Source organism: Agelaius phoeniceus, chromosome 21, assembly GCF_051311805.1.
Source record: "Agelaius phoeniceus isolate bAgePho1 chromosome 21, bAgePho1.hap1, whole genome shotgun sequence".
NCBI lineage: Eukaryota > Metazoa > Chordata > Aves > Passeriformes > Icteridae > Agelaius > Agelaius phoeniceus.
In genome coordinates this window covers 5,565,909-5,588,778 of record NC_135285.1, presented here as the reverse complement: position 1 = coordinate 5,588,778, position 22,870 = coordinate 5,565,909, and the positions used below count along the sequence as shown (strand labels likewise).

Below are 22,870 nucleotides of genomic sequence, written 5' to 3'. Positions count from 1 at the left end.
ATTCTTCTGACTCATCTGTCCAGGGATAAAAAAAAAAATTAGGGCCAGAAAAGGAAGAAAAAAGAAAGAAGGGATAAAAATAAATTTCAATGAGATGTTATCTTCATCCAGGCTCTCCCCAAAGTACATTGGGAACCCTTTGGTACCTCTTTTACTGCAGTGTGAAGTTCCTCAGGTTCCTAAGACTTCTTCTCTCTTTAGCAGAGATAGGAGTGAGGGCAGAAGATGTACAAAAGCCTGCACATCAAAATAATGAAATCTAAGCTCCCTTTGCTGGACTCACATCAGCTGGGTCACTGTGCCAAGGCACTGAACACTTGGTGCTTTTGTTCCCAAGGTTTGTACACATTTTGTTGTATGCCTTGGGTTACTGGTTTGCTGAGAAAATATATCTTCTTTCCAAGCTTCTTCCATCAGTGGGGCTATTTTTAAATGGTGATTTCTCTTTATATGCTGCAGTCTTCACTAGAGAAGCATATCAGTACCTCAAGATGATGATGGTATTTGTGACCAGGGACAGTGGAAAGAAGCAGTTTTATTAAGTCACATGCCTTCAGCTATGCCAAAATATCCAAGGAAAGCAAAAAAAAAATTATAGTCTTAGGTCTAGCATGTTTAAAATTTCACTGTCATCTTCAGTAAGGACACAGATTTACAAGGATTTTTTTTAGTATAGCCTTAGATATTCCCCTAAGGGAAAGAAGAATGGTTTATTTTCCAATGCAAATTGGTTAATTTTTAAAGAAAAAGAAAAAGAGACTTCCAGCTGCTGATGGCCTTGACAGAAAAGTCAGATCTATTGCCCAGCACAACAGCAATGTTTAGTGGGAGCAAATAGATGAGCAGCTCAGCTTTAAATTCTCCAGACATCAACAGTTGAAATCTATGTTCTGACAACAGCATCCAGAAAAACAAAACAAGGAAGTTGAATGAACTGCAGAGAGATATGCCCTGAACAGAGCCAAACAACAAACAGGGCTCAAATCCTGACCCAAACTTCCCCACAGCCAGTGATGCTCTTGCTGCAGGCAGTGGGTAACAGAGATGTGAGATGTGACTCACCATCCTGCTCTGGCTCTTGGCATTCCAGAGGGCAAATGTGTTCCTGCCTTCCTTGCAGCACAGCACAGCACAGGAAGGAAGCTCTCAGGGCACAGAACTGCTGGGAGAGCTTCCCAAAGCTTGCCTCAGGTTGTTTCAGGATTGCTCAGGACTGCTGTGGAGCAGGAGTATATTTTCAAACTATTGTTTTTTTTGTGTGTGTGTGTCGTTGAGTGAAGGTCTGAGGTCACTCCTCCCTCCCAAAAATAAGGCAGGAAGAAACAGAACCACCAGAATACAGCTACTGAGCAAAGGAAAAAAGTGACATGGTGACAGGGAAAAAAAGAAAAGATAGTTTGAGGCACTGGATGTAAAAAGGGCAGGAAAACTAAAAGCAGCAATAAAGGTAGGAAGCATGAACCATAGGATGACCATGCCCATATTGTCCAGGCCCAGCCAGTGAGCTCATTTAAAGGGAAATGAAAAAGCCCCATATAATTTCCTACTGCTCAGCAATGTCTCCATATGAGAACCTCTACTTAATAAACTTTGATGGAGAGAAGCCTCCCCCCATGGAGGACAGTTCACAAACACTCAGGAAATTAGTGGGATTATTTAGGCCGGGCATTTGAAGACATAAATGTTTTGGATTTATAAGAAACACATTTCATAATCACTCTGCCTAGCAGTAGTCTGGAAGGGGAGGAGACAGGGCAGCAGCTCCTGAATGAGTATGGGGAAAGAAGAAAGACTCAACTGTTCTCGAGAAGAAAGACCTGATTGTGCTGTGAGCTTCAGAGGGTTTCACTGGGAGCACTGGGAAGTAATGGGCTCTTGGCCTGCCTGTGGAAACCCGAGTGGGGAGTGCAGGTAGAGCTGGCTGTGCTCAAAGAAACAGCAAATTGGGGAAATCCTATAAAAAGGTCTTGGATGGCAAGGCTGCAGCCAGAGTGGCTGTGACTTTCCTTTCAGCTGAGCTCCTCGGCTCAAAATGGGAATCCAACCCCAAGTTGTGTATCCTGAACTCTCTGCTTAAGAGCAAACTCTTATCTGCATGCAGCTGTTGCTCTGAAACTTGCTGCTTTCAGTTTTGTGGAGGAGGAGATCTATTTAACTTGATTTTTCTGAGCAGCCACAGTGTAAGGCAGCAAAGAGTCCTGCACAGAGCAGTGCTGTGTGCTCTGAGCTGCTCTGGTTCAGTCTGATAGCCCTGAACTGCCACTAATTTGTTGTTTCTGGGATAATCCTTTTTTTTCCCCACTCTCTTTGCCTCTCCTTCTTCATCTCTAAGAAAGCACAGGAGACAAGATGCCACTGAACTGCTTGATGGATGAGTGGAAAGTGTAAGAAAAGTGCAAGGCCACATCCCCACTGAGCTGTGAAGCTTTCATACACAGTGAAACCAAAATGCTCCAAAAAATTAGTGCTGGAATCTGACAATGGGAAAGAAAAGAGTAGAGAGAGCACCTGGGCAGCACAGCTCTGACTGACACTCCCCCAAACACTAAGGGTTAATAGCTTCCTTTTGAAGGACACAGATGCCCTGGGGTTGTGGAAGAGGAGGGGAATGAAATCCTCTCTTGCAATAAGGAGGGGAATCTTGGAGCAACTGCCCAAAAAAGTGTGTCTCCTTCGTCTGAGTCAGGAAAGAAACCGTGCCAAGCCAATGGGATTTATTTCAAATTCTGGCTCATTTTGACTCCTGTTAACTCTAAACTAAGACCAGCTGGGATCAGGCTGCCTTCCCCAGCAGCAGAGCCTGGCCCCTCAGCTGCTGGAGAGCAGCCTCAGTTGCTGCAAGCAGCAGTTCCCTGGGGATTGGGAAAGCTCTGTGATTCCCTGCAGGATGCTCAGGGCTCACAGGCAGCCCTGCTCTGCTCCAAAGGTGTCAGTGGATTTTCTGGGCTGAGTCACAGAGAGCAGAATGGCAAATAAAGGGGGAAAAGTCCCACACAATATCACCCAAACAACAAAATCCAGCATGTACCTCTGCATTAAGTGGGTGTTCAGGAAAGGCTGACCATGGGGCCACCAGCACTGATTGTCAAAGCAAGAGGAGAAGCTGATTGCAGCTGTGGGCAGGGGTGCCCAGGGATGCCCACCTTGGGTCTAGGAGGGGAAACAGAGAGACCCAGACCTGCATCTCCACAGAGAAGCATTGCCCTGGCTCTTGGTCTCAAACTCTTCAAAGCAGAGGTTTTCAGCATATTTCACTGCATTTCTGAGCAACTTTATTCACCTTTGGTTTGTGATGCAGGACAAATACCTGCTTATGGCTTTCCTGGGTGTTGGTCTGCACGAGCAATGATACTCCAGGGATGTAACTCAAGGACACACCAAGGCCAAGTGCAAATACCTTCAGCCCTGGAAAATGGGCTCCAGTATAGGAACTGGCCCCCTGATATAGCAGCTACTGGAAAGGACAGGCTGTAGGGCAGGGGGATGGTCTGTTGTGACCCCCTCTGCCACTGACTGACCTCCTGCATCACCCTGGACCCCTTTACTGTCCTGTGCATCTGCTCCTAACACGTTATTCAAGGGCAGGATTTGGAGTAACACACTCATTCCCTAAGATTTAGGGTGTGAGGATCTTGCTGGTACCACAGATACACTGCCCTCCCCTGCACAGCCAGCCTGGTGTTCTCCATTCCTTCCTCTGCTCAGTCAGAGGGTGACCCCAAACTCCCTAGCTGGGGCATTTTAAGAAATTTCATTCAAGTAATTACTGCACAGACAGCCCATGGTCCAGGGCACAAAAATCAGCTTTTCCAGGAAACAACAGCTCAGTACATTATCAAAAAAACCCCATAAAATTCCTGCATGGAGAGCAGAGATTAAAACCAGGGGTGACTCCAGGATTGTCCTCAGTGTTTTCAGGGAGCTGGATGCCATGGATGTGGTGCTGCCAGCTGTGGCTGAGCTCATGTGCATGCAGAGAATGGCTGGATTCAGCAGCAGCAGAGCGAGGGGCTTTGTTGCAGAAAACCTTTGAATCGTGTTTTCAGTGGCAGGAAACAGAAAAGAACAAAGAGCAAAAACCACTCTGGGACAAATTCTGCTGTAAGTGGTGTTTGGACAGCATTGTACAAGAGCAATGTGTTGGATGAGAAGATGCTCCTGCTCTGCCCTGGAACTGCAGAGCCCAGAGGGCAGCCTGGCATTGCAGCTCTGCCAGCTCAGAGCAGAAGGTCCATCCTGGCCAGCAAGTCATCCTTCCACTTCAGGATTGTAGCCTGGAGATGAGACAGGGACAGAAATGTGGTGGGAAGGCTCCTCAGGACACCATCCAGAGCTGTGTGTGGGGCTGCTGCTGCTCTGGGGAGCGACCACAGCACCAGAGCCAAGAGCCACGAGTTCACTCCATGCTCTGCACTGGGCTGGAGAGTGGCTTGATCTTGTGAGTTCCCTCAAAAAACCTTCTCAGCTCTCCAGCCCAGCCCAGCCCTGTCAGTCTACCCTCCTGAAGAGCAAATGAAAGGACTTTGGATCTTGTTGCACCAGAGCAAAAGGATTTACAGCCCTTCAAGCTCTTCTGGGCTGATGGTGCACATCTGCATGCCACAACGGGGCCGGCAAAGGCAGCAAGATCTTCTCTGATGTAATTGTTTATGGCAATTCAGAGCACTGGAGTGTCTGGCTCAAAGCTTTCTGAGTCCTGACATGGCTCAAATGACACTGCAGATAGGATTTCAGGTTAAAATTGAAGTGAAAAGAACTCGACTCCCAGTTTTGCTGAACAATGAGGGAATTTCTTGTTTCCGAGCATGTTGTAGTTCAGTATTTCCAGGCTCTCCAATTGCTTTCCTGGAACTGTAAACCCCTTGCTATCAGATGTCTGCCGTGTATGGCAACCAGCACATTACACAAACCACAGTGCAGAGCCACAGAGCACAGCTGGAAACCCATCACCTCCCTCCTCCAACTGGCCTGGGCCTTCCTCAGCCACTGCTGCATCTGTCATCCTCCCAGGGAAGGGCTGGAATGCCACATTTGCTGTCACTGCAGAGGAGAAGCAGCAGAGGGAAACACTTTTTGGGGGAAGAGGTTGTTCTCAGGGCAGGTTGTTGGTGGCACATCAGTGACTTCAGCCTCTTTTACCATCCTCTGATGCCATGAGCAGCTCTGATGGGCAGTCAGATCCTTTGTGAGTGCAGGTTACTCTCCAGGGATGTTCTCTGGGTGTTTCAGGCTCTGTGGCACTATTCCCTCACAGCCTTACAGATGAGCAGATAAATGATCTTTTTATTTTGGCAAACCACACCATGACACTTGCACTGCTGAGGGATGCCTTGCCAGAGTTCACCAGGCTCTTGTACTTTCCAGTGTCCCCACACAGTGAGAGAATATCCTTGTTCTGCCTTGCCCATACAAAAGTTCTGGATTTCCAGCCAGTCTCTCTGAATGCAGGTGCCCAAACAGTCCCTGGTGCTCTGCAAGGAGAAGGGATTTTCAGCCTTCTGTTGTTCAAACCAGGGGACAAATGGCCATGTTCAGAAGAGAGTCAAGGTCAAGTGAAGGCAGTGAGTTTGTGTTAGAAGACAGAAAACTCTGGGAGGAGATAATTCTTGGGCAAGCAGCTCAGGAAAGGTGCACATCTCTGGAAATTCCAACTGGATTTCTCTTTTATGGCCAGGGGGACAACTGGCCCATTCCTCCACTGAGCAGGAACTAGAGCTGAAAGGAGCAGTGTGAACTTGGACAAAGTGACCAAAAGATAGAGGATACTCATTTATCTCAGCTCCAGCTGCCTCGAGCCCTGCCAGCCACAGCTGTGCAGCTCATGGACCATCTCAGCTGCCAGGTTTGTTTGCTGAAATCCACTGAAACACGTACAAACCACCCCTGGAGACTCGACTGGGGCCTCCCTGCTGCTTTTCGTTTGAGACTCAAAACCACAGTGGAAACCGGTTTGCAGATATGTTAATGCTGGAAATGGCTGAGCCAAGTGCAAGCTAAAGAGCTCTGGAAAACCTTCCTTGAGCACTGAGGGAAGTTTGGTTGTGCTCAGGCAGTCATTGCTACCAGCATCAGGATGAGCCTCTGGAAAATGAAGCCTTGCTCAGGAAAGCCAGATGTGCCTGTGCTGAGCCCACTGATCACCAGGTGAGTGTCTCTCTTCTGCAGGACCCAAAAGGGCAGCACAGACCCTCTGTGCTTCCTCCAGCTTTCCAAGTTGCTCTGGGGTACATCTGCCATCTCCAGGGAGCTCCAGGACTGCAGAGCCTCCAATCTCCTACCATCCTTCACGCTGGCCTGCTGCCACATTAGGTGTGAGCTGGTGGTGCCAAATTCCCCAGCTCCTCTACCTGCTCTGCCAGCACCAGCCTCTGCTGCAGCCAGGATACACAAATCAGGCTGAAAATGTACCAGCAGTGAAGTCAGATCCTTTCAGAGCAATCTGGCACCTCATTTCCTACATCTGTCACAAGGACACTTGATAGTGAAGTGTCACATTCCTGTAGACATAAGCAAAATAAAGATTAAGACTAAACATTTCCTTGGCATTAACGACAAACCTTCAGGACATGGTGTGGCTGCAGAACCCTGTGATGAAAAGGGGTTTTTCCAGAGGTTGTTGCTGTCCATGGAGAGCACATTCCTGTGGGTGCTCCCTCTGGAGTAACACAGGGACAAGCCAAGGTTTAGGAGAACCTTTTACATGTCCACAATTGCAGGTGGGCATCAGATTCCTCAAACTAACTTCCAGAAGCAGAAGATGAGCTTCACAGCCCCAAATGGAGCTAGAGTTTGTTGGCACAGGTAACTGCACAGATCCTTGTGTGTGCATCTCTCAGAAGCATCAACACCTTCCCTGTGCCCTTTGTAGCTGAGCAGGAAATCCCAACAAATACTGGAGCTGAGGAAAAGCTCAGGAAAGCGTCACTGGATCCTGGCAGGATTGTGGTGAAGCACAGATGCCAGGAGAGGCCAAATGGAGATGCAATAGCCAAAGATGAAGTTCTTACAACCATCTAAAGTGACTATTGGACAGCAGGACACTGTCACATCAGAAGTGTTAGAACCATTCACAACAGGGTGGTGTGGAATCACTCAGTTCCTGTACATCCAACCCCAAAATGCTCCCTCTCCCTCCAATCCAAGCACCTCCAACACCTTCCCCAACCAACTTCTATGCCAGCAAACAAATCCTGGACATGAGTTTGTCACCTTGATATCTGCCCTTGGGTGAACAACTTTCACAACTTCCCCATGACAGATTTTTTGTTATCTTAGTCCAGCAGCCTTATAGACTTCTGTGCATTGTGCAGTTTGTGGTGGCTTTTGCAGCATGTCCTCCAGGGCATGGCTTGGCTGGATATTCCAGCTTCTGACCCTCAGAGGGCTTGCAGTTATCTCCATCTGAGCTGTGAACCTCATCTTGACTGAAATCTAAGGAAGATCCCACTGATATTTCTACTCCCCATGGGAATGTAGAATGAAATTCTCAGTAATGGGAAGAGGAAAATAATTTGTGCTTCTGTCAGAGGAATTCCATATTTAAATGACCTCAGTGAGCACAGGAGGAACACCAGGCTGTGTATTAGGTAACAGTGTCTGGCAGGGCAGGCAGCACTATCTGGAGACTGTGCAGGTCTGAAAGTCTGCCTGAGCTTAGGCACAAGGAAATACAAAGAAGTATATTAAAATAGTAGATGGAAATATAGCACTTTGCAGTAAAAAAAAAAAAAACCAAACCGAAAGGGAGTGATTATGAGCAGGAATCTTGGCTCTATTGACTGCTTTTTTTTTTTTTTTAATAAAACAGAAAACACCATCATGTTCCCAGGGACATGCTGGCAAACAGCAGGGACAGAGTCTGACAGAATCTGTATTTTATACTTTATAACTTAATATGGCTTTTGCATGATTTTCGTATTTTTATTGGTTCTTAAAACATACACAATATAAACACGTGAAGCAGCCAGAAGTACAGCACAGCACATGGAGGGCCACTGTCCAGCTGTGCCAGCCTGCAGCTGGGAAGGAGCTGGGCTGTTGGGGACCACCCTTGCCTGTGGCATGATCCCAATCCTGAAAGGGCTCCCTGTTGGGGACAGGGGCCTGTGGCCAAGGGTGGCCTTATTTGGGGCAGGACTACGGGCTTCTTCTGCACATTTATGGTGCTGCACTACAGCATTAAGCCAATGTTTCCACTTTCTAGTTGAGTCAGTGCTCAAATCCCAACCTCAGCCCAAAAATAACATAAATCCATCTCTTTTTGCTGCTTCCATCCCCTCACACCCTTCTCCCTGCCCTCCTTTTAGCCAGCCACAACAGCACCAAGAGGAAAATCAACGTTTCACCACGGAGCATCCACCCAGGGCTCGGCAGTACCTGCTGGCCCTGCTGCTTCACACCCAGCCCAGGCTGGGAGTTCAGAGCTGCCTTTACACTTGGGCTTCTTGTTCCTTCTCCACAGATGTGTGGGGTTGGAGCTGGTGTGTTCCCCAGCTGCAGGAGGGGTAAGGCCACAGGGAGCAGTGAATCCCACTGAGCTGGGCTGCCCCTCTGCTCTGTGAGCCTTGCAAAGCCATCACTGCTGGTAACTCTGATCCAAGACAACAATCACAATGAATAAACCACGTCAGCAACCTGACAAACTCCACATCTCAAGCAGAAAGGCCTGACTTGCAGAGCAGCCCACTGGGGCACTGGGCAGAGCCTTCTTTCACCTGGCACTGCCCTGCTTCCTCTCATCTCAGAGCCAGAATCAAACTTTTTCTTTCTACAGCACCAAGATCAGACCTCTAAAACCCAGACATGCCCAGGATATTCATTGAGAATTCATGACTCATATCCTGCTGATTTCTTCTAGTTGTTTTCTATATTTAATGGGGAAATCCTAGAAGGGAAGAGCAGAAGCAAGCAAGTAACCATCAGAGAAGGCACAAGGTGGCCAATTCCAAGCTCCTGGCCCAAGCCAGATGTAGATGTGGCAACCAGGGAAAAACCAGCCCCTCTCAGTCCTCTGGACCTCCCCCTCTAACACATCTTACAGAGGTGTGGGAGGGAGGCACATCCCTCATTTCTCAAAGCCTGTGGCAGGTCAGATTCCCATTCTCAAGTGTGAATCCTAGCTGAAAAACCAAACCCTCTCCTGGACATATTTTGTAATGAAAAACAACACACTTTACCATAATGTTTAGGACAAGTTACATCTCAGGGGAGCTCCTGCCCTGAGCAGTGGCCTGGGTCACAAACCCATCAGAGCAGGAGCCCAGGGGTGCCCAGGGCTGGTTCACAGACTCACTCGGACACCTGGGATGCCGGGATATCCAGGAGCTCCTTCCTTCCCCTTCAGCCCTTCACTGCCCTTCTCTCCTTTCTCTCCTTCTGGGCCTTGCTCTCCTTTGTCTCCCTGTGGAAGAGAGGAGGGTGGGAGGTTTTCATACCCACACAACACGTGGGTCACTCTGCAAAGGTCCCTGTGAGGGAAAACCCCACCACATAATTAATATTTCAGGAGTCTGAGAGGAAAAGAGCCTGCAAGAAAAGGGATGAATGAGGATGAGTCATAATACACTTGACATTTAAAAAAAGGAGCAAACCCAGGTTTCTTTTCTTTAAAATCTCTTGGCTGAAGGAGAAAGAACTCCCCCATTACACAGAGTAACCTGAACCCCTTTGCTTCTCCTGAACCTCCCACGTGAATGAGGCAGGCAGACAAGATGTGAAAGTCTCCCTTGCCTCATCCAGAAGCCCTGAGCTTGGGATACTGAAAGAATTTTAATGGGATGGGTTTGTCTGGAACAGCTGCTCAGCTCCTGCTGCCAAACAGAAATCAGCCCAGGGCTCCAATAAACACTCTGTGAAACTGTGTCACTGTGCCCTGTAAAGCATCCATGGCCTGAGCAGTGGGTATGCTGTCAAATCACTGCTCTGGCAATTGCAGAATCACAGAATCAAAGAGTCATTTGGGTTGGAAAAGATGTTTAAGATGAATTAATCCAAGCTTCAACCCAGCACTGACAAGGCCACCACTGAACCATGTCCCCAAGTGCCACTTGTAGGGACAGTGACTCCACCACTTCCTGTTATAATGCCTGGCCACCCTTTCAGTGGAGAAATTTTCCCAATACCCATTTAAAGCTCCCCTAGTGAAACCAATTGTTGAAATTTATGAAAAAATCTGGCAGATAATAAAATTTCAGCATTTGGCAAGATCAACCAACTGGAACACAGACCAGAAATATAATAATAGAAGTGTAAGAAGTAAATGTATAGCTGCTTTTTTAAAATCAAAATAAATAAAATATTGTAAATATTTTGTATTATTCATTACTACCACTCAAAATTATAGGGAGACAATGATAAAGGGCAGTTTTATACTGAGAGCAACATGTGCAGCCAAGCAGCCTTGAACTGAACCATTTTCCTCTTGCACCTGTGTTGGGAGAGCTCAACAAGATCCCATCTGGTTAAAGAGCACAGACACATCTGCTGAAGTGTCCAGAGACACATTTGGGGTGGAAAGAGCTGGTTTGGTTCAAGAGCTCCTGGGCACAGCCAGCAGTGCAAGGGAATACAGAAGCCTTGATTGTCCTCAAGGAAGAGATTTTTGGTCCAACATTCAGAGATAAGCAGAAGTAGAGACACATGGCGAATAGTTTAACTAGAAAGAAGCAATAAAGTGCATTGTTGTGGGATGGGCTGCTCTTTCTTTCCATGGAACAAAATTGTTGGCCTGTTTGGAAAGGCTGGCTGTGCAGGACAGGAATCAGAGCCCTGTTCCAAAGGCAAGGTAGCAAACTCCCAGCAGTGAGAGACAGAGCAAACCCTGAGTGAGATCCTGGGGCTCTGCCAAGGGAAGGGGATCTGGTTTCTTTACTCTCTAACATTGTTCTGGTCAGTGGTGCAGGGGAGAGTGATGGACAATCCTTAATTTCCCTTGCCAGGCCCAGGAATTCCTGATTAGCTGGAAATTTGATCTGTAAAGACTCAAATAAAACAGACAAATTGTTGGAAACCAGATTTTGAAGAACTTGACCTTTTTGGAGATCTGATCAGATGCCAAAAAACGTGGGCAGAGGAGTGAAACAGGAGGGGTTTGTTATGTATGCTCGCAGAAAAAAATCCTTAGAGACTGCAGGGCAAAGGTTTATTCCAGAGAGGACCCAATAATCCCCTCAGCCTCACCCTGGCTCTGGGAATCACAGGGATCTGAGTGCACAGAGGTGAGTGTGAGAGCTGCAGCTCCATGGAGTGAGGCTTACCTTGATCCCATCTGGCCCAAGCTGCCCGCTGTCCCCTTCCAGCCCAGGCTCTCCCTGTGGACAGAACAAACACCATGAGGCTGTGCCTAAATGTGCTTTCCCCAGCAGTGATGGGAGCCCAGCCCTGCACTCTAACATGTCCTGTCTCATATCCTGATGCTGAACAAGGAGCAGGAGCAGGAATTCAGCCTCCTGCTCTATTCTGAGCCACAGTTTCTCCTCCATGGGCCCACTGTGGGAAAAGGAGCTCAGTCTGAATTCATTTAACCTGGGCCTTCCTCCTCCAGCTCCAACAACTGACCTCAGTCCTGGGAAGGGACAGAGCCCCTGCCAGCCTCAATCCATGCATTCATCCCCCTGCCATGCCCACACAGTGTGTGCAGTGTTTCCCTGCTGAGCTGCCTCTGCTCCAGCCTGCACAGCCCCTGGCAAACAGGAGGGGTCTGTTCCCCCCTGTGCTCCCACACTGCCCCTTTCACACTCACTGGGGCATCTCAGGGGCTCACAGACACTGCAGGGCCCGGGCTGAAGGGCTCTGTGGGGAAGGAACTCAACTCAATCAGCAGGTCTCAAATCTCTGCTGATCACAGGGACTCTGAGATAGGTACAAGACTCTTTTCCCAGCCTGGCTGTTGAAGAAGGAGTCAGGATTCTTCTGTTCTCGTTCTCAAGGTTGTTCATTGTTTCTTATCTATAAAATTCATCCTCCTGACCTGCCAAGGTCTGTCTGGCAGGTCAGGCAGAGGCACACTGGTGTTGTCTTTTTATACTAAAAACTACATGTACACTATTACAATAACTTCCCAATACCCATCACCTATGTTAGACAGTGAGTTTCTACTCTAAACCAATCTAAAAATGCCAACATCACCCAGAAGATGGAGGCTAGAAAGAAGGAAAAAGGACAAGGCACACCCAAATTCCTCCATCTTGGGACCCAGAGCTCCCATTCTAAAAACCTCAAAAATCTATTTTTCACCCTGTGATAAATTCACTATCATTCGACTTAAACTTTCATGGTTTGTAAATCCTCATATAAGGTTGGTAATTTTTTCCATGGGTCAAGATCAAAGGCACAGGGGTCTTGGGCTCTGTGCCAGGGTCTCTGAGCCCCCTGGGCAGGGGCTCCAGTCCTCCAGGGCAGCCAGAGGAATTTCCTGGGTTCCAACATGGGGGGATGCAGAGAACAGGGTCAGCCTGTCCAGGCTGTGGGACAGCAAGGACAGAACCCCTGAGGAACTGATGAGGCACAGAAAGTGGCCATACTCACTCTTTGGCCAATGAGACCTTGCTCTCCAGGGATCCCCAGCTGGCCAGGATCACCCTAAAAGGAAGGAAGCACAGACAGGGACACAAGCTGTTTACTGACACCAAGGGAGTGTGAAATACTTCCCATTGCACTCCTAATTTTGTCTCTTTCTTTCCTTCTCCCACACAAACACCTTCAGCTGAGGTTTCAAAGGTGCTTCAAAGGCCCAGCACAGCCAAGAAGGACACATCTCACAGGCTCTGTTGCAATGATGCAAAGATGGACAGGACAGGGGTCCCAGAGGGTCTGAGCTGCCTGAAGCTGCATTTTCTGGCATGGCCCTTCACAGACAAGCAGCAGGATGGGTGCAGTGTGGTGTGGGGACAGACATGACCAGAGTGAGGGAGGACAAAACCCAACAGCTCTTTTAGACCCAGTTCCAGAAGAACCAGAATCTTTGATGGCAGTTAAATGAGTGAACAGAAGGAGCTGGCAAACAAATGGATCTTGCCAATGTGGCACTGGGGTAGGATGGCCACAGGGCAGCTCTCTCCCAGGTGTGCCCATCCAAGCAACCTGCTCTGCATGGAAGAGAGCTCTGGAAAGGCAGAGCATTCAAGGGAATGTTTGAGATATCCATAAACCATAAATTCCATAACCATAATATCCATAAATTCAAGGGAAAAAGGTTTGAGGTATCCATAAACCATAAATTCTATCACCATAATAACCATAAATTCCATAACCATAATAACCATAAATTCCACAACCATAATAACCATAAATTCCATAACCATAATATCCATAAGTTCAAGGGAAAAGGGTTTGAGATATCCATAAACCATAAATTCCATAAGTTCAAGGGGAAAAGGTTTGAGATATCCATAAACCTCATCCCCCAGCAAACTGCTCTGCACAGGCCAGTCTTGGTCCAGCTCCTTCCAGCTTGGAGAAGGAGCAGGACAGGACCCTCACTCCACAGCTTCCCAGCAAGGCCAGCAGGTCAGGGGGTGTCTGTGCAAATCATCAGGTCCTGCTCCAGGGAGGGCCAGCCAGGAGCACTGGAGCTGAAACACTCCTGCAGTGTCAGGATGCCAAAAGCACGGTAGCTCCAGTGAAGTGTCAGAAGATTTGCCAAGGAAAACATGGCAAAGGATGGGAGGGAAGAGCAGCACAGAGGAAATTGCATTTAATCCCCACATAGAGTTTGTTCAAAAGCTCTGCTCACACGAGCAAATGTTCAGACCAAGTGGGTTAGGATGAAATAAAACCCCCTCTGAGCTGCCCAGCACTGGGATTTTACTCAAACAAAGAGATGGCTTTTATGTGGACAAGAAGGTGCATTCATGGTCTGCAGCAGGGCACCCTTCCCCCTTAACCATCAGAGGAGTTCAGTCCCCAGAGAGCTGAGCCTTGGAAACTGTGGCAGGACCTTGTCTGAGGGTATTTTTAAGTCTGAGACCTTCCTGAGACCCTTCTGGTTTTGAATTAGAGGCTGCCTGGATCTCTGAGTCTCAAGGACTCCTCTCTCCATTGAGATTTTGGATCTGCAAAGAGCTGAGCTTCATTTCCCAGGCCCTTCACAGCTCTTGAGGCACGAGATCCTTGGGATGGGGCTTCTCCCCAGCACTGACTGCCTCTCCCTCAGGATGGGGCTCAGGAATTTGTAAAAATGGCAAAAAATAACCCAGTTTTAGGTTTTTTAAACTTTATCTTTTATTGAATGCACTATCTGCTTTGGCTGCTGCAGGGTAAACCTGCAATGTCACTCAGTCCTTCAGGAACAGAGGTTGCCATTTGTCTCCCCAGTCTGACAGAGAAACCACACTCAGGGTTTTTCTTACCTTCATGCCAGGTTCACCTGCAGGACCAGGTTGTCCCATTGCGCCTGGCGGTCCCTGGGAACAAAAAGAAAAACCCCAACAAGATAATGAAAAAACCCATTGTAACAAAGCAGAAAGCAAGATCAAAGACATAACTCCTTTAGCAGAGCTCTCCTGGGACAGCCAAGCCCTGGTTGCAATGCAATCACCTCCCTGGAGCTGGCTCGGGGTCCAGAGCATCAAAGAGGGCCCTGGTGCCTGGGAGGGCTCTGAGCAGCTCTCACACCTCCCCTCTCCCCAGCCTCCCCTGCCAAGCACCTTCCTCTGCTCCTTGCAATCCCTCTGCTCTCTAAGGTTTGCAACCCCAGCAGGGAGCAGCACTGGAACCAGCTGGGATGGAAGGGAAAAGGTCCAGAATTGGGTTTGGAAGCTTTTTGCAAGGGTCCAGCAGGCTGGGCTGGTACAGGGGGTAACAGGAATGTTTGGCTGTGCTCTTGCTCTTGCTCCCTGCAGCTCCACTCTCCATTCCCACCTGTGTGAGCACATCCTCTGCACCAACAGGCTCCTTCTAATGAGGGACAAGCTGCCCCACATCTTCCAGCTGAGCCTTTGCCCCCCTTCCCAGAGAGGCAGGGGCACCATGGTGCTGCTGCTAAAGGGAGCTGAGGGCAGCAAGGTGACACTGGGCCCTCCAGCACAAATATTGGCCAGATTAGCCTTGACATCCATCAGCCATCTGTCTCTGGCTGTGCAGGGCCAGCAAATCTCCAAAGGCCAACACCTGGGCTCAGACCAGCAATCCACAGCCCAGGCTGGACTGGCTGAGAGAAAGTTTCTCCTTCTTGTGTGAGCACAGACTCTGGTAGAGGGGTTTGGCACCCCTCAGAGACCCAAAAATGAGTGCTTGGCCTGGAAAAAGATAGGAATTAAGATAGAAAGATGGAAGATGTGAGAATGACCTTGCAAACTGTTCTCACTGAGTCCAGCTCCATGTGCAGCCCCTGACAGTGGGGTCACAGTCATTCACTATCTTTAGAACCAAGATCTGTTGGGAGCTTTCATCTTTGTACATTTGCTCCTACCTCTGAGAAGCGTGGGGAATGAGAGTCTGTAAAACCAGCCCAAAGATGGGACAGTAAAGCTTCTCTTTAAAGGATTTGAGTGGTTTATTTACTTATGATATTTGCATTCCAGACAACAATCTCCCTTCTCTTTACAGTTGGGAATAAAGGAAAAAAGAGCACATAGTCAAGGGAGCTACCCAGGGAATAAAGCCAGTTCCTGGCTTGCTGAAGTGGATTCAAGCAGAGGAGGGAGCAGGGTGTGTGTTGGGTTTGTGAACAAACGCTCATGTCACGCAATGAGAAAATTCAAGCTCCAATGAAAGCAAAAATCCTGCTTTGGTTTCTCCAGAGGTGCCAGTGCAGAGAAAGGCTCCTGGAAGAGTTACAGATTTGAATGAAGGTCTGTACTTTCTTGGTTGGCAGCATCCAGAGTGGCTCAGCAGCAGCTTTCCAGCTCCCCAGTGTGGTTTACCATGCTGAGAGCTCACTCCATCCAGTCCAGCAGCCATAAGAATGGAAACTTTCATGACTCACACACTTTGCATAGACTGCATTCAAAGCCACCTCCACGTCTGTGCAACAGCTCAGGACCTACAGAGAGGAGCTGTGCAAGGGGCACTGGCACACGTGATAAAAGAGCCAAGACTGTATTATTTTAAGAGTAGTAAAATAAAGGCAAAAGTGTGGGGGAGTTGGGGGAACCATGGAGGCATCCCCTGCGCTCCTTTGGGGCAGTGTTTGGCAGCTGCTGGTTGGTTTTGGTGTGTTTGTGTCAGTGCTTCATGGCAACCCCAGCCCAGCAGCACTGTCAGCAGCAAAGGTGGCTCTGAGCTTCCTGCTGGGGCTGCCTTGGCCTCTGCTGGGGCTGCCTTGGCCATCTGGGCAAACCTCTGTGTGTCAGCAACAGCACCAGGGAGAGGGAAGGACTGGCACTCACTCTGATTTGTGCTTGTATTGGCTCCCTGGCTCTGCACCTTGGTGCAAAAGTTGGTCCCTGCTGTGGTCACCTTTGAAATGCATCTTCTGTTGGGAAGATGGGTCTGCACTTCCAGCAGCTGGGTGGCTGTGGTGGAAAGGGTGCTAAAATTCCTGATTTTCACTGTTTGTTTTGGAAGCTGAGTGTCAGACTTCAGGGAAATCCTTCCTGCTCATTCCCCACTGTAGGTGTGGAGGGAAGTTCCCCTGCACGGTCACTCCTCCCTCAGTCCTGCACTCCTGAGGGAAGGGGAAAGCAAACAAAGCTCAGACCTACCTTCTGCCCCATTTCTCCCAAAGGCCCAGGTGGCCCCTGTGGTCCTTGGGGACCCTGCAAAAGAGAGACACAAGGCTCTTTTCACACAATTGTTTTCATTTCTGAAGGGCCTTCATCACTTCCATGGTCTGTAAGGGAAGACTCCAGTTCCCTCCCACATCTCAGAGGAGTTCTCACTGTGCAAGACTTGGTAGAGGGATGGAGAGGCCAGCAGTGGGCGGGGTGAGACGCCTTACAGGCAAAGAGCTCAGAAGACCTTCCTCTTCCTGGCTCCCATCTAAAACAACTGCAGTGGCTAATCTGCAAGTGTCTGGTTTACTCTCCCCCTTCACAGTCCAGCACTGCTGGCCCTCCTTGAGGTCTGTCTGTCCCCAGTGACTCCCCCAAAGCTGTGGGCTCAGTTCTGACACCATCAGCCTCCCTCCTGCTCCTGCTTCCACTCCAACTCCTCCTGTTACATCTGACCCTGTCCCAGACCCAGCCTTGCCCTTCTTTCCTACCTTCCCTTCCAAAATCCACCCCAGGCTGTATCCTACACTCTCCCTGTAGATCCATGGCTCCCTTTGGCTTTCCAGGAGTCTGACCTTGTCTTTCCTTCTGGCTCCTAGGACTCTAGCTTAGGACTCTGACCATGCTGGAGTTGGCAAGGACAGAGAAGCTGGGAATGGGATAAGTGGTGGGAAGAGACAGAGAAAGAAATAAAGTGTCTGTGTGCAAGGAAAGACAGATGGAGAGAGAGTGATAAGACACTTGCCGGGTCTCCTGGAGCCCCTTTTGCTCCTGGAGGTCCAGAAGGTCCTTGGATACCCTAGAAAATTAAAAACACCAGGGTCAGCTCCAACCCAGCAGCAATCCTTCACATTTCTCAGCAGAAATTGCACCTCAAAAGTGCCCCAGTGACAGGAAGGGAGAGGTGGCCCTGCAAGTGTGAGATAGGGTCCAGATTCTTCCACCTGGACCAGGACTCAAAACTTGAGGACTTGAGGTTGTGAAAGGAAGCAGGAGGGATGGACACTTACTGGGAAGCCGCGTGCTCCAGTCTCCCCAGTCTCCCCCATCTTGCCCTGTGAACACACAGTTACAGCAGTTATCACCTGGGGATGTGCTGACACACCTGAGGTGCTCTGAGGACACGTGGCTCTCCCCAGGCTGGCAGCTGTGGCTCTCACAGAGGACATACCTGCAGCCCATCAGGGCCCACCCTGCCTGGCTCCCCTGCTCGGCCCTGCAAAACAGAGACAAAAACAATCCAGGGGGAGCACAAGCTGTTGGTGATGCTCTTCTGCCCCAGCCCATCTCCTCTCGCATTTTTATGCATCAAATTTCCCTTCCAGTTCCCTGCAGCTTTTGAGAGGCCAAAAACCTGGGATGATGCCCCAAGGAACACCCAGCCAGCTGGGAGTGTGGGCAAAGGCCCCGATACCAATGCTGGATAGATTTCACTCTGGTTGTAAGAGACTCATCCCTGCTGGTTGATCCTCATGGAGCAATTGAACATCCCTGTTCCTGGGGGAGGATGTGACCTTGATCCTGCCCAGAGCATTTCACAGCAGAGCTGGGAGCAGCCTTGGCACTCACCTTGGCACCTCGCGGCCCTGGCTCACCCACGGGGCCATCAGGCCCTCTGGCACCCTAGGAGGAGGCAAAAGAGAGGCAAAAATAAGAACACAGAGGATATGGCTCACTGGAAAATCCAGCTGTCACTTCAGCCTTGGCCACCAGGACAGTCCATGAGATCAATCCTGGCTTAGCCAACTTATACCTGCTTGGGTTGAGCACAGCAGCTCAGAGCCCAGGACTAAAAGGATTCTTTCTGTGTTTTGTTGCCTCATTTCTCACTGTTACCAGCACACAGCACTTTTTATTCCTGTTAAACCAACTACCAACCACTAACCCAAGCCAGAGGAGAAAAGCAGGCCAGGAACAACCTTATTTTCAGACAATGGTTACATGACAACAGTTTTGCAGTGCACAGACAAACTTGCAGTTCCAGCCTTATTGACAGCAAACCTTTTCCTTCCTAGAAACGTTGCTTTTCCAACACCTTTGCCCTTAACCCTTGCCACACCACGCTGCCACATGGTCACAGTGGTGGTACAGAGGTACAACAACCCCCACTGTGCAGTACCTTCACATTGGGCCCCAAATTCCTCCCAAAGAGAAAGGTGCATTTGCTGGCAGCAGAACTCCAAGCCCTCAGCTACAGCTGAGTGATACTTAAAGATCTGGCTGCTGTTAAGGACCAGGCAGTGCATATGGAGGTGGGGAGGGTCTGGTGCCATGCCTGGCCTCTGCTCCTGGGTGTGTGAGTGTGAGGTGGGCACAGGGGCTTTGGGAGGTGTTGCTGCAAATGAGCAGGTGTGAGTAGCTAAAATTAAACAGTTCATGGTACAGCTTGGGCATCACTGAGGAAAGGGCATCCTTGTTCTTTTAGAGGGTTCCAAGTGAGGAGAGCCCTGGGAAGAGGGTAAGGATATGATCAGAGAATCACAGAAAAAATGGTTTGGGTTGAAAGGGACTTTAAAGACCATCTGTCTTTCAAGAGAAGCTGAACACACAACCTTCTGCACCATTTGACCCCCAGAGACCAGTGTGTAACACAGACAGAGAATAAAGAGCCACAGTGAAAGAAAATAAGAGTTAAAAAAGGGTGTATGAAGAGACTCTGTGAACAGACATCATGTTCATAATCAGTTCATGAGCTCAGTTAGGACTCTTAGGCACTACTGCAGTATAAATAATAAATAAAAGCACAGAGCACTGCTAGGACGTAGTGGTAAGAGGAATTCTGAGAGCTGGCCAATGCAGAAAGGGAAAACAGGAGCCAATGTGCTTAATCGGGATGCAAAGCCAGTGCCAAAAGTAATAACAGGGCTAGGGAGCCAGTGTGTTAGAAAAGCAACTCCAGGATGACAGGCAAAGAGAGAGACTCACAAAGAAAAGCAGTGTACAGCAGAAATGTATAGGAACCCCAGCCAAATTATTACAGCAGACAAACATTGTCAATATAAAATAATGCAAAAACTCCTACTGAGCTTGGCAAAGCCCTGTGCTGCTCAGAGGAGCAGAGACTGAATAACCAAGAGCCTATATTGCACTGCCAGTATGGCCCAGCTCTGAAGAATGCTCAGCCTGGCCCCCAGGACAGACAGACAGACAGACAGACAGACAGAGGGCTGTGCCCCAGCTGGGACCCTCACAACCAAAGGGGTGTTTCACAGCTGGGGCTGTGCTGCACAAATGTCACCGCACCTCTCACCAGCCCAGCACCCCAAGTGCTGTGGCTCATGCTGGCCCCTAGATCAGAGAGCAGTAAAGACCAAAAGTTTTATTAATCCATGTCCCTATAAACCTCAAAGCACAATGACAAAGACCAGAAGGTCCCTTAAAAGCTGGGTGAATGACAGCAGGAGTCAGACAGCCCTGTTACTTGGGGTGGTGGAAGAGCAGGGCCTGGAGGCACCTTGGAGCTGCCTGGGGTGATGGGACACCCAGCAAACACCCAGACCTGCACTGGGAAGGGAGGTGGCACCATGGGTGTGATGCTGGCATTCTGGGAAAGCACCCTCAACAAACAAATGCTCATCCTCCCTGGCAAACAGACTGTTCCCTTCTTCTTTGAGCAGCCAGTTGGATATTTTGTGCAATTATTGCATCTCTACTGTCTGAGAGGATGTGGTGAGCTGCCAGTGAAGCAGGGGGAGGATGTGCAGAGGGCAAAGATTCCTTAGCTCAGGCCTGGAAGAGGGAACAGGAAGCACGAGGGACATGGAAATTACAGTGATGACCCAGGTTAGAGTTGGGAAGGGAACTGGAATGAGTCTGGCCTCTCCAGACCCATCTTCTGTAGCCTGTCCTGCCCTGTCCAGCCCCTTTGCCAGTGCAGGGGCTGCACTGAGCCAGGAGGAGTTGGTTGGGTGCCCTCAGTGGTGGCTGTGGCTCTCACCAGGGCTGGCTGGGGAGGTTTTTACAGGATCCTCCTCTCTTCCAGCAGAGCCCTGTCAGCAGCATGGCAGGATCTGCCAGGCCAATCTCCCTTCACAGCTGTCACCTGCCTGATCCCTCCACAGCACCTCTCATTGGCATCTGACCTGAAGAAGGAGAAAGGGACACTCTGTTCTCAAATGCATGTGGCAGCTTCATCTTCTCCAGCTTCCTGGGCTGAAACCTGGGATAAAGGCTTCCCCTAATCCACCCTGACAGGAAAAGCTACATTTAGTCAATTAGTTAAATTTTTAAAACTCTCTTTTACTGACAACACTGGTTAGAGATGAGTGAGTGAGGTCCTGGCAGCTCTCCAAGGAGCATCCCAGAGCCAAGAGCCTCAAGGCTCCTCAAAGGACCTCAAAGTGCCTTCCCCCTGCAGACCTGGCAGCCTGGCCTTGCAGGCAGGGCTGAGCACAGCCCCTGGGCTCCCCTGGGACCCTCAGTGCAGGCCAGGCCAGCATTTCAGCATTTCCCTGTGCTGAGCCACACCAAGCAGTGCTATCAGAAACCCCAGGCTAAACAAGGGGTTCCCACATGGCTGGAGGTGACAGCTCACAAAGGCAGGCAGGGGAACCCAGCTCCAGGCTTTGTCCAGGTGAGGCAATGGGGATATATCTGCTGCTGAAGCAGACAATGCTCCTGCAGAACTCAGCAAGGTGTTTCTGCAGAGCAGTGCTGCATTCCCTGCTGTTAAACACCTACTCAGAGCTCACACAGACAGTGACCAGCCTCTCTACAGCAGCATGGAGCAGCAGGCAGTAGCTCCTTTCCAGAAACCCAAAGCTCCTTCCTTACCCAGTTATCCAAATATTGATATTTTGCTATCACAGCCTGGCCAAACAAAAAAGCAAGCAGATGCCTTGAGTGAAGCCAAAGGGAGACATCCCTGGCCATGGATCTGGAAAAGAGCTTTTCCTCAAACACTTCTAAGGCTTTCTCAGTCAACCAGAAAGATCCCTGGAAGCAGAACAATACCCTCCACTTCTCCATGAACAACAACCCAGCTGGGCTTGGAAAGACAAATATTTTCAGGTTTGCTTAGATAACACCCCTTTACAAATCCCTGGCATTTATAAATTCCTGCAGTTGGTGATGCTGGAAGTCATTGGGTCCATGTGGCAGAGGCAGCAATTCCTTCCCTCTGGCATGGAGCAGAAAGGGCCTGGAGTGCAGGTGTGCTCCCCTTATCTTGGATTTACAGGAGTGGATGAATGAAGGGCACAGTGGAAAAGAGAAATGGGCTTTGGGATTTGCAAAGCTCCTCTGTATCACCTGAGCCAGAACCCAGCAGTGAGAGGATAAAATTCTAGAAATACTGGCAGGCACCTTGGCCAGGAGAACAGGGCAAGGAAAGGCACTTTACAGCAGGGCTTCAGGGGCAGCTTTGTAATGTGGGCTACAAAATCATGGCTCTGGTTGATACTCAGCCTTTCATAGACACTCCCAGTCTTTTTGATGACATTGTCCTTAGGAGATCACACATTTTACTGCTGTGGGGAGCAGATTAAGAGAAATGTGCTTTAGGATTTAAGTGACATAGGGCAAGGGGCTTGCTGGACCAACTGCCTCCAAATTTAAACCTTGATTTGGTTAAATAATTAGGTTTAAGCATGTACATAGCTGTCACTAGCTGGATGTTAAGCACATGTCCAAGTGCTACACTGAGTACAGATGAAGGGAAATGAGTCTGGGCTCACATGTCCAAATTTCTTCTCCTTAGGGAAGACTAGAAAGGAAATAACATTTGAGGAAGATTGTTCAGTATCAGTTTGGTGGAATAAACAAAGACTTGTGAAGGAACAATAGCTCTGTCAGGACTAAAAAGAGGGTTGCAATTTTTAAAAAGCTTTTCTTTTTAAAATATACATATCTTGACACTGTGAAAGCTATCACAACATAAATGCAGACCCCAAAAAGTCTCCATTGTTCTTAACAATCAAAACCATATTTGCTATTTACGGTTCCTTCAAAAGCAGAATAACTTTAATGAAGCATCCACAAACAGAGCTCATGGAATCCACAAACATCTGGCAGGGGCTGCATTCATGTTTCCACTCTGAATTGAATTACATCCCTTCTGTGAGCTGGGATAGACAGAGGGTGATGGCTGAAATTAAAGCTGGGGGATCATTTCCCCATCCTGAGTAAAGCAAGAGTTGCAATCACAGGAGCAAGTAAGCAAACATAGGATGCTGTGTGCCTGGAATATCTTCTGAGGATATGAAGAGAATGAAAATGTG

General features: G+C 49.0%; 1 protein-coding gene across 2 annotated transcripts in view; it reads right to left on the bottom strand.

Moving 5' to 3' along the window:
* COL27A1 (collagen type XXVII alpha 1 chain) overlaps positions 1–22,870 on the bottom strand; it is a 144,628-nt gene that overhangs the window by 27,228 nt on the left and 94,530 nt on the right. For both annotated transcript variants that reach the window (XM_077188949.1, XM_077188950.1), the window contains 9 exons: positions 18,222–18,275; positions 17,824–17,868; positions 17,663–17,707; positions 17,398–17,451; positions 16,644–16,697; positions 14,349–14,402; positions 12,526–12,579; positions 11,256–11,309; positions 9,293–9,400 (listed from right to left, as the gene is read on the bottom strand). In XM_077188949.1, the coding sequence (XP_077045064.1) occupies positions 9,293–9,400; positions 11,256–11,309; positions 12,526–12,579; positions 14,349–14,402; positions 16,644–16,697; positions 17,398–17,451; positions 17,663–17,707; positions 17,824–17,868; positions 18,222–18,275 (522 nt within the window). The remainder of the gene's footprint in view (positions 1–9,292; positions 9,401–11,255; positions 11,310–12,525; positions 12,580–14,348; positions 14,403–16,643; positions 16,698–17,397; positions 17,452–17,662; positions 17,708–17,823; positions 17,869–18,221; positions 18,276–22,870) is intronic.